At 38.6% G+C, this 12,373-nt stretch overlaps 1 protein-coding gene across 7 annotated transcripts in view; it reads left to right on the top strand.

Annotated features, from left to right (window-relative positions):
- The window catches only part of ZFHX4 (zinc finger homeobox 4), a 296,146-nt gene that overhangs the window by 268,968 nt on the left and 14,805 nt on the right, over positions 1–12,373 (top strand). For all 7 annotated transcript variants that reach the window (XM_063923968.1, XM_063923970.1, XM_063923966.1 and 4 more), the window contains one exon: positions 3,223–3,333. In XM_063923968.1, the coding sequence (XP_063780038.1) occupies positions 3,223–3,333 (111 nt within the window). The remainder of the gene's footprint in view (positions 1–3,222; positions 3,334–12,373) is intronic.

Genomic DNA, 12,373 nt, shown 5'->3' with positions numbered 1-12,373 from the left:
GCTTGCAATTGAATTGTTGTTCTCTGGAGCACAATGGAATAAAGTGTTTTGCCCTAGGTCATTGAAAGTTGCCACTGGTCTTGAACCAAGGTCTTCAATTTCAAGGGCCATTGGCTTATCCAAGGCTACACCTACTTTAAATCATGTTTCCAGTTAATCCTTTCAGTGCTGGCGAAGACTGCAGAGGCAGATTCTCCGCACACCAGAATTGAACTGCTGTGTAGAATAGGAGGCCACTTTGAGTTTAATAACCCAGCTTAAAACACAGTGACCCTGGATAAGCCACTTTTATTTATTTGCCACAGGCATTAACTAATTTGAACATAAGGATTTTTCATGTGGCATCGTCCTAGTGTCAGCTGCATCCAAGAATGAAAAAAAAGATGTCTGGTGCAGCCATATTTTGCTTCCCTGATGGTTTTAAGAGTACAAAAGGAATAGATCTTGTGAGTTAAAATATTTCATTTTAAATAGCAATCAGGTTACAGTTTATGAATTGTATTGCTTTCCCTGTTTTTTTGCTTTTGATTAAAAATATACAATATATAAATAAGCCTTTGTGTTCCTCTGGAGTCTACCTGTAATAAACTGCTCTCACCTTCCAAGTTATATACCAGGCTTGCAGTACTCGAACATTAGAGCTAATTGCCTTTCTACATCAAAGGGAATAAAATAGGATAGAGAAAAAATCAGAAGAGGGGAAGGGGGAGGACCTTGGTAAAGGGGCAGCTTCACCTTGAAAGGTTATATGTTTGTGGTTCGGCAAAGCTTTATAAAGTTATGGCCGGAAAAAAAAAAAAAAAAACTGCTGTTTGCGATTAAGTTGACGGAGAAAGTCTATCCCGCAATCTTTCCCTGCTGCTGACACAGAGTCTTTGTTCACGTTGAGATTTCTCAAACTGTTGCCAGGGTCAGTTTCAGGTCAGACACTATGATGATGTATAGGAGAACATGTCTGGGAATTTCTCTCACACTTAAAACACATACCAGAAAAATAAAAGGAGAGCACCCTGCAAAACTGTCTGATGAGACCCAGATGATAAGATTTTTCTCCTTCGTACCATTATAATTTGCTTCTTCTTCCTCGCAAGGCGTTCCTGGCACGCAACGCTTTCTGAAAGCGGGCCATGGCAATCTTAAGAAAGAACAATTCCACGTCCCTAAAGATAAGGACAGTCAGTAGCTCTCTGACACTTCATCCTCTAGCCTTGAGGAATGGGTCAGTAAATCTAGCATAAAAAAAAAACATAATAGCTCGATTCCAAGCAAGATACACACACAAAATATAGGATTGCCATAGGCTTTTCTAGGCCCCAGGGCCTGATGCTGGATGTGAGTCTCATGTGTGTTCACTTGGCATTAACACAGCCCAATGCAGCCATGATCACAGGCTCACAGAGCACCAAACTGTGCCCCCCCACCACCTTAATAAATACAGCGTCAATTCCAGCTGTGATTAGGACGCATGCCGCGTTTGATTAGCAATCAACACTGGAAGGATAAAGGGATGGAACAGCAAGAAATGTTTTCTTCCCCTGTAATGGTAAACTGTGAATACACATATACATAAATTATCCCAAACCGAAGCCTTTAATTTTAGCTGAGACTTGTAAACTAGCATGCAATCCTCACATGTGGGTGCCACAATCACTATTAACAAACCCCTCTTTCCCTGAAATGTAAAGCAATCACTTTCAAGAGGTTCGGAGGTCACTTTCATGATCCTTCATTGCTTGCTTGTGTTTATTACATTTTTTTTTCCACTCTGTTCATTTGCAGTCTTCGTCTTATGTTCAGGGTATGCTGTTTGGCTTCTTCTTCTTTTCTTTTTTTTTTCGCCTTTCCTTTGTACTCAGCTGCTGCATATGTTAGTTGAGATTTCATTCAGCTGTCAGAATGTTATTAATAAAACATGTGCCACAGAGAAGTCCACTCTATCTGCTCTCAATCACTATAGAATTCTCACAATGAAAATTTGATGCAGTATGTAATTTAAAGTTAATGCACAATACTTAAAATGTCAGGGTGCTGGCGGTGCACGGGATAGCTGGCCACGGGTTAATTGTGTCATCATTAGCTGTCTCGGAGATGACAAAAAAAAAAAAAAACTTGCCTAAACAAAATAAATATAAATGCAGATAAGAACTGTATGACCTTTTCCCTTCTTAGGGTAATTTGTATGGTTGTTAAGGATTTTATGGAATCGAGATGCCTGGTGCTTTAAACCACAGTTTACATTCACCTCCTAATTTATGTAATTCTTACCTGAGCTGAGAAATATGATTTTTATTTTTGTGCAGCAATGAAAACAGCATGAAGTGCAGTGGGGAGTTGCAGGTCTGGTTATCTGGCATTACTCAGATTGCTAAAAATTCATTAAAATGTGACATCAGCACAGTGAGAGACAAATGATCACAGGATGAAAAGGAACAGTGGGCCTTTCATGGATTAGTGCAACACAGCCCCAGCATAGAGGCTAACTGCATAAACAGATTAATCCACCAGCAGCATAGCTAAAATTTACAGAATAATTAAATAGGGTTGAGTTACTGTGAAGATTTTCTATGTAATCTGGCTGGTGTGAACATATAAGTGAGGTGAGTGAAATGCAGATTTCTTGAGATGATCCTTCATTGTATCAAATAACCTTTGCAATTCCCCTTGTGGTAAAACAATAAGAACACTGTAGCTATTCAATTATTAATTACAGGCAGAGCTAAAAAGAAAAAAATAAGACCTCAGTAGAATCTTTTATATGAAAAGGCCCCAGCAATCCTGTTTATTGTTTGGACTATAATATACGTTTGTACTTGAACTCTGTGGCTCTGTTTCCTATTGTCTTAGAATAGGTTTCAGGTAAAATAATAAACTGTCTTTATTTATATTTTTCAAAGCTGCTAATCATATTGATGTTTCAGGATTGGAACAGGAAAAGAATATAAATACCATGATATTATGAATGCATGTGAGGCATTGAGCATCAAACCTTATTTACTGTACATCATGTATTCACGTTCTAAACAATGAGATAAAAATGCATTTCTTGTACTGTATCTTTCTATATGTATTTATTGCATCAAGACATCATATTAAAGTACTGTTATCCAGTGCGCTTATTGCAACAAAGAAAAATGCTTATGCTGTGCATTATGTATTATAATAAAGTGTCATACTATAATTATGGTTTCTAAAATGTATCTTTTTTTACTTTTTGCTTTATAGAAGAGCAATCAGAGGAAATAGAAAGTCCGAAAATCACAGCAGTGGCCCCAGCCGAGGAGAAAGGCATAAATGAGAAAGACAGCGGTGAGGGCAAGACTGTAAAGGATTCAGGTAAGATTGTTTGCCCTCCGCCCTAGATCCTTTGAGATCCCCAGGCCTTCAGGCTCATCCAACACTGTAGGGGTTTCTTACTGATCTTCAATTTTAAACTGTCTGGACATTCCTGCTTCTATTCATTGCTTGTGCATTTTGCATGTGATTCCTATCAGTAGCCTCGCATTGACCTATTTTTAATCATAACCATCTGACAGGATAGATGCGGATAAGTTGAGGAATATTACAGGACGACCAGTGAGATTATTTTTTAATCAAATCAGTTTGTGTGCTTGTAATTTTTTAAGCGCCTTTCATTAATCTTAGCTGTACTTGTGATTCCTCTGATGACATATTAATTTTTCATAAGCGGTGGATTAGATACCACTTGATTTTTCCTCCTAGCAATCAAATATCTATCCTTGTAACCGAAATAATGAATTTTTTTTATTTTGACTTTTTATTCTTAAAGGGGCATTGCAGCATTTGCACTACGGTATATTGCAGAAATTGTACTCTGTGTCTACAGTAAATGCATGGACATTTGTGTTTATATCATGTAGCTGCAGGAAGAGCACATTATAACCAGGGGCAAATGCAGGATTTAGTTAGGGGAGTTTCCGTGTGGGTGTGTGTGAGTGTGTAAGTATGTTTGTGTGCATGTATATGTATGTATATATATATATATATATATATATATACATACATTCATACATATATACACAAACACATATACATACATACATACATACATACACAAGAACAAACACACATGCATACATAACTGCAAATATATACATAACCACAGTTTTTTTTCATACTGTTCCACCAGGGGCTTGAAGCAGTTGAGCGGCAGTGTGAGGAGGGAGGGAGCAGCTGTGGATGAGCATGTGCATCCAGAAGCTCCCCCAGACATTCTGTAAGCAGAGAGCTACTGTATATACCATTGCTCTCTGCTGCTGCAGCAATGCAGCAGCTCTGCAGTCCCGATCACGGTCGCAGCTTTTGCTGAGACTGAGACAGCTGTGTCTCCATCTCAAAAATAGAAAATGTAGCTCATCAGGTACTTGGAAACCCCCCATCTGTGCGCCACTGATAACCAAATAACTCTGTTTAGCTAACAGTACATATCTTTATGCAGGGCAACCAGTGCCTCTGTAGACAAACCAAAGCAACCAATCAGATTTTGCTTACAGTACCATTTTCTGTCTACCAGTTTTTATCTATTCCATCTGAGTGTTAGAAAATTCCTACCAAAACTGTGCAGAGTTTGCATAGGGCAGATGTTTATGAAAGCACGAGACAAAATCCAGCTAAAAGAATGTGCAGTTGATCCAGCCTAAGTAAAAGGAAATATCATTGAAAATGGATTTAGACTTGGGTCATTTTGATCTCTTGGAATAGACAAAGCACTATAATAAAGGCTACTGTCTTTGAAAACAAAACCTCTATGTCATGACATTTAGTTATTCACAAACAAACCCAAGGCCTGCATCTGGCCTGGATACCCCGGCTTTTATTCTGTTTTTGATTTGGCACATATCTGACTTTTACCCATGATTTTTATGTATGAGATGGAAATCTATGGACGCAATGAATATTACATTGCCTATTTCGGCTGCACGCTATACCTAGTTACATTAAGTTGGGTTCATTCAAGCAGAAGAAGTGCTGAGAAAGGTTGAAGCCTATTAGTTGCAGGTAGTCATCTATCTTTGTCTTGCATCCCAATGACAGTAGCATATATTAGAACTTGTGTTCACAAAAATAGACATTTATTTATATAGGAAATAGTGTTTTTTCTCATGCTTAGAACTGCTTAAACCCTTTAATTGTAAGGTATCTCGCCATATTCTTTTATTGTGTTCCATGCCACCTAAAGGAACAATATTTATTTTAAAATGCTCATAAGTGAACAAACTTGTGTTTGACACAACCATTACCAAGAGGCGAACCTTCAACCGCAGCTTCGCTAAGGACTGTGTCATTTATTTAGATCTTTTCATGATCAATGGTTTATGCCCAACAAAATATTTTTGACATGCATAGAGAGATTCTGGATGTTAATGCAGAACATAATCCTGCCTGTGTAGTTGTGATTTGGTAAATTACATCTGTCAACATTTGTACTGTGAAGCTGTCACCATCGTACCGTGTAGGCAGCCAATTTGCTGGTTGTGCTTCAGTGATGTCACTACTTCCTAGTGAAAAGGCTGCATCTTCGTGAATTTTGCTTCAGCTCAGAGTAGGACTTGCCCCAAGGTAGCTAAGTTGTGGGGGCCACCTCCAATAAAATGTCCCCCCAATTTTGCCACAGTGCTCCCCCTGTATCATGTATTCTACATAGTGCAGCCCCGTCGTCGTTCCCATCCCCCGTGTCCACAAAGTACTGACCGCTGTGGCAACCTTTTGTGTTCTGCTTTGCATGCACAAACTGCAAAGGGCAGAGTGTCTCCAGCGTCCCCTCATCAGCAGCACAGATGTGATTTGTCACATGACACTGAGGGGACTAGGAAGTAGGGAGTCGCTCTGCTCTGTATGCAGTCTGTGTGCATGCAGAAAGCCGGTAGCCCCATCCAGGAACAGGTGCCGCTGAGCAGCTGTTCTCTGCAATTGCAGGGTCAGACTGACCCTTTGAGGGGGCCTTTCTGTGAAGGGGGGCCCAGGGCAACCGCCCCTGGTGCATCCCTTCCCCCTTAATCTGACCCTGCAAAGTCTAGTCTATAATATAGATGCCTCGACCGCATTCAAGTGACATGTACATCTTGAACTGTGTATTTTTTAAGGCAGACAAAATGATCTGCATTGATTTATAATGTTAGATTAAACCATTATTGTCTTCATGTAGTAAGACAAAAGGCTGCTTTTTGGCAAATACAATATGGTAATTATTGTGTTCTCTTTAGGGAATTTAGGCCTTGTTCAACATTAATGTAAAGTACCTCACATATTGGATAAACTTCAGCCAACATCATAACTAATTCTCATCATCACAGTTTGCTATGCACAGAATGTACACTTAGGGTATGCAAATATGTGTGGATTTGAATGAAGACGTCCACTGTAGGCATTGTGTACAAAGATGCAACCATCGGATGTCCACTGTAGGCATTGTGTATAAAGATGCAACCATCGGACATACAACGGTCGATTACAGACCTTCTGAGTAACCCTATAGTTATGGAACATGGTTGGCGGAAGATGCCGGTGCCATGTTACATAGTTACATAGTTTCTGAGGTTGAAAAAAGACAAATTGTCCATCGAGTTCATCCTATTTGTGTTCTCCTACGCTGTAATATTTTCAGGACTAATTTTATCTGTTGCTAAAGTCGGCCTTTGTGTTTTTTTTTTTCTCATTTTATTATAACCCCTTAGAATGTAAGCTCTCATGAGTAGGGCTCTCTTCCCTCATGTGCTTATCCTTTTCTTACTTTAGTAATCCTCAACTGCTCAAATCCTGCAGTTTTCGGCCACCTTGATACTTATCTCAGTGTCGTCTACTGATGTAGTTATGCTTAGTTACCCTGTACTTGTCCTATATTGTCTTCAACTGTGAGTCACTGTATAACTGTTTTGATTATGTGCATATGTACCCTGTAATTGGGCGCTGCGGAATCCTTGTGGCGTCATATAAATAAAAGATAATAATAATAATAACTGCAGTGTGTCATCTATGCACCATAACCCTGTGTATCATTATCCATTAGGAATTTATCTAGCCCATACTTAAAAGTAAAATGTTTACTGTGTATGGCAGGCCAGGCCAACCTGTGGCTCTCTAGCTGTTGTGAAACTACATGTCCCAGCATGCTTTACCACAGTTTTGCAATTAGAGAGAACTAAAGCTAGAGTTGTCATTTCCCAGATACCTCCCACAAATGCTCCCTGACTGTTAATTTGATTAACTCCTCACTGCAGCTGCTGGCGCAAGATCACTGTGGTATATGCACAGTGCGGCTTAGATACCTGCGCAGTAACAAAAATATGTGCTCCACTCCGTACAACATTGTAACTGCATCCATCTCTGAATGAGGCCCTTACTTCACTATCCACAGTTCATAATAAAATCTGTAACCTTAAGCTATTACTTGGCTTTATTTATAAGCCAAAAAAGTATGAGGCGTTCAAGGAAGCATCTAGAGTGTTAGTAAGCAACCACAAGCGAATGATGTGTTAGGTAGGAAAAAGTAATGTATTTCCAATATAAATAAAAATTAGGAGAAAAGGAATTGTGCCAGTGACCATGCAGTGGATATATTCCTTTTTAGCAAGTCTGTGCAGTGTGCTTAGAATAACATCATATTCCGTGAGTAAACGGGGAAGTATTATAACTCTGAAACAAGTATGTAGTGTGCCTCATGGGTCCACATTTAAAAATAGGAACAATTTAAGTTGCATTTTTGACTCGCCCTGGTCAGCCCACTGACCGGACTTGGCTACGCCACCAATCCACTTGGCTTTGCCCATTCAGTAACATTTTTTAGAACCTTGTAAAAGGTCTTTGGAAAGTATGAAAATGCAACCCTACTTATGTTACCGTATGCTGATCATGTGTCTGAATTCAGTGACGTATTTTCAGTAGCATAAACTGGATCTATCCTGGGAAAACAAGGACACATGGGAGCCCTACTTCCATGACATAATACTGTTATTGCAGAGCTTAGTATAGGTCACCTCCCTGAACATGTCCAGCTATTATAGGCTGGCCGGTCTTGTGCAGTTATTCAGCACTACAGCTGCTGGAGAGCTACATACAGTACAGTAGTTCCTAATGACTTAGGCTACCCATAGACAGATCAAGTTTGTACTGTACATATAAGTTTACTGTAGATACTGTACATTTGGAATTACAGCACGTTTCAAAGCATTTCAAGTAAACTAGTTCAGATAAAGATTTTCCACCGCTGCTGAACGCATTGTTCATTACTGGGACATCTGCATCTGATCAGCCCTAATCTACTGTCACTCGCACACGTTTTGGTTTTCTTGACAATTTGATCAAAAGCAATTGGCCCTTCGGAGGAAGAGCCTATCTATACTTCAGACTCTTAGGCCCATAAATCGAGTGCACCCTACTTCGTTGAGTCTGTCACAGTATCTATGTTTATATACCATCTAGCCAAGAAAATAGGAGACACAATCACTACGGCACCAAGATGTCAGGAGAAAGAGAGCAGTGCGGATATTTTGTTTTCAGTCTATTAGACAAGTGAGGATTAGCACATGATTAGTACAGTGTGTTTATAACACTGTGTAAGCTGCTGTACTGTGTTGCTTACATTATGAGCAGGATCCAACCTCACCAAATGAGACTTCAGTATATGCAGTCTTTATTTGTTGATCGCTCATTTAGAATAAAAAATACCTCATTCATGTTGCATAAATGGCATTCATATTGTAATTTAAATGTAGTGCCACTTTCAATTAATTATAGTCCACAGTACATCTCTATGTAGCAAAAACTAATTAATACGGAATATATCCAGAATAAAACGTTTATGTTGGAAATGCAGCATTTCTCTATTAATGCTTAGGGGAATATATTTCAAGAAGATTGTAAACATTAGGGGAAAAAAGATAAAAATTAACCTTCATTATTGCAATGGAAATTGGTTTTCATTTAGGCCTAATTAGAAATGAATAGCAATAATTATAATGTAGAACATTACTTGGATTTGGCTCGCATTCGATAAGTCAGAAACTTAATGTCTGTGAACAACTGCTGAACATTTTTACTCATAAATAGAAGAACACTGTTTGCTTTCAGATGATGTGTCCCCCTGATTTCCCTGCTTGTTGCTAGATGTTGCCTGCTTTTGATTAACAGGAAGCTTTCAACAAAATATTTATTTTAGTGCCTGGAAATTACTGTCAAGAAAGTGCTTTCTTCCATATTGAAAAATACACTGTACATTTTGCAGCCAGTACCCTAACTTAATCATCAAGGCAAAGACAAGTTTGTAGCGCAGCAGGCTCTGGTATACAGGCCTGAATTTATTTATTTTATTGTATAGCTTCCAAAATGCTCAGTTGCACGGGTGCCAGGAGAAGAGGGGTGCAGGTACAAAGTACTAGGAAGGCATACCAAGGACAAGTAACACTCCCAAGAGGGTACAGCCGCACCCTATTTGGCTAGTGACGGCTTGCAGCTTCTGTAGCCGGCACCAGTATTCACAATGGGTCATGACTGCTCCCCCTACAAGCTTGGGTATGTTCACCAAGTATATGGGCTTGGCAGAACTCTTGATGGCCCTGCTCAATTGCCATAAACCCCACCAAAATAATAATTTGCAGACACCATAGCTTACAACATCAACAACCACAGACTACAAAGATATTTTACAGTATAAGTCAATGAGACATCATGTTTATTGTAAATACATAATTCTGGGGACATCTACTAAGCAGTGATAAAAATGGAGAAATTGCCCATGGCAACCAATCAGCACTGATGTTAACACTTTTATAATCTGCATACTATAAAAGTATACAGAGCAGCTGATTGGTTGCCATGGGCATCTTCTCTACTGGCTCACTTCTACACTTTTATCACTGCTTAATACATGTCCTCCTAAAACCAAACAAAAATAAAAATGTGTCCAAAATGTTGACCTTGTAGTCCTTCCCACAAACTTCTCCTGCTGATATGTTCCCGATAACTGTGTCTAAAACAGGCCTACATTTTTGGTAGGCCCAGACCTAAGGGGAGGTTGGAACCATGAAGATCTATGGAGAAAAAGAGGATAGAAAAGTGAAATTATGATCTAGTTTAATACACAAAAATACCTTATTAAAATAAAATACCATTATGTGTCATACAGTACCCCCAATGTTAACATTAATAACACATTAAACAATCATGTACATACACTCGTGATGATTCAAGGATAAAATGCATCGGTAAAAAAATGTGGTCAATGTCAAAGAACTTTGCAAAGGGACATTAGCATAGCATTACTTATTGGTTATGGCCGGTTTGCTCCATTACAATTATTATATCAGCAGGCATGGAAGGGTTATGCTATCAGCTGAACTGCAGGTCAGCAGTGTTTACCTTAAATGTTAGCCCTGCTAGATGTCAGACCTAAAATAGCATGCTGCATCCAGATCTAAACACTACAATTTCACAGGATGACAGTGAGTAAAGAATATTCTCTTTTTCTCTCATATGTGTTAGGGAGTTTCTAAAAACTACTGCAACTGCAACCAAAAAGTAAATAAATAAAAAAATCTGGTTGGTTACTATGAAATACAGTACAGCAACTTTTTTATTTTTTGCTCAACTGATGCACCAGATCTCATAAATGCTTCTTATGTTTCGTTTACAGAAGACAATAGACTGAAATATATAACAACATTTATTTGACCTTTGTATTGGACAAACGACATTCTCATAGCATCCTAAACCCTCTGTCCCACGTTCACTTTTGACCCCATCTGTGTCACCCCTGTCTGTGTGACCCTCCCCTTTAGAATATAAGTACTCACATGCAGGGCCCCCTTCCCTCATGTGCTTTTCCATCTCTGATATAAACTATCGACATTTCAATACTCCCTTCGACGGCACCAAATCCCCCAGTTTTCTTCCTCCCATATATTTATATCAATGTCGTCTCTGATGTAGCTATGTTTATATACCCTGTACTTGTCCTATATTGACTTACACCGTAAGTCACTATTTTCTTGTTTTGCTTATTTGTTTATGTACTCTGTAACTGGGCACTGCAGATCCCTTGTGGCGCCATATAAATAAAGGATAATAATAATAATAATAATAATAGCATGCTAAGGAAAAGGGCACAATCTTGCTTTGCTACCGAAGCTAGGGGAACAGTTCACAAGACTTGTATGACTTTCGTGGGCTGCAAATGACAATACATTTATCTGTGGGTTGTCCTTGCATGAAAACTGGCATGTTCTCAGTTGTACAGATGAAACGGTCTCTTCTTTGTATAATCCATTTCCTCTTCTGACATTTTTATTTTGCTCCAAATAAATATATCAATACAGTTGTCTCTAGCTGCCCATAAGCTTCACTAAGACATTTATAAATTAAAATCAGGTTATTGTGCAATCAAGAGCACCTTGTGTGTTTACTCGGCTCTTACATGGACAGGAAATCAAGTCCTATCTTCATGCACAATCAGATTACCAATGGGCTATATATTTATGTAAGGCCTGATAACAATCAATGCCTTAGCAACAGTACATTTCAAGATACATTTGCACCCAGTTGTCCAGTGATAGTGTCCTCATCCTGGAAATAATTTAGTTGCAAATTGACTGGAAGATGGTGAAAATTGAAAGTTAAAATTAGAACTACTCATAATATACAGAAGAAAAAAAGGTCAGATGATGCTGCTCTGTGATGAGATTGGAATGGTTGGTAAATGAGGTTCTGTATTTGTCGTAAGATGTATGTGACATGCCTATCCAATGCTCTTGTAATATCCAGCCTTGCAGAAGAGATTATCTGGCAAATTGACGCTAGAAAGAATTTTCTGATGGACAGGAAAATTAGAATCGCAGCCTTCTCTTTGATGTATGCAAGTTGTAGCCACATTATACTGCAGGCTCCAGCATCCTATTAAGCACACTGTTTAGAGGATAATATTGAAATTAACTATAGTCAAGCTGCAAAATTGCACAATAAAATCTTTGCAGTCTTAGGAGATCAGATAATCACAATGTACGCTTTTACAGCCCTATAGACTTAGAGTATTCAATGCTAAAGAAAAAGATGAAGATAAAATTTTATTTCTCTACATAGGAAAGTGTGTTATTAAGATATTTTCCTGTTTGCAAGACAGCTTTGTGGGGCTTTGCTAAAACAACAAAACTTTATTGTTTTGCAACATTTGACAGGAAAGGATTTAAAATAGCAGATGAGGAAATGCTGGGAAGAACCAAACGTGTTTTTTTTTTTCTTTTGAGGAAATCTAGAAATTCCAGCTGAAATGATGTTATTGATTAATCTTTCAAGGCAACTTAGGGTTATCCAAACAAAGGAGAGGAGTACATTTTTAAACCTGTTTATTGAGTCTACTAACTGTTAC

The sequence above is a fragment of the Pseudophryne corroboree genome, chromosome 5 (assembly GCF_028390025.1).
Source record: "Pseudophryne corroboree isolate aPseCor3 chromosome 5, aPseCor3.hap2, whole genome shotgun sequence".
Classification (NCBI taxonomy): Eukaryota; Metazoa; Chordata; class Amphibia; order Anura; family Myobatrachidae; genus Pseudophryne; species Pseudophryne corroboree.
The sequence above is the reverse complement of the archived record's forward strand: the minus strand, read 5'-3'. Positions and strand labels throughout refer to the sequence as shown.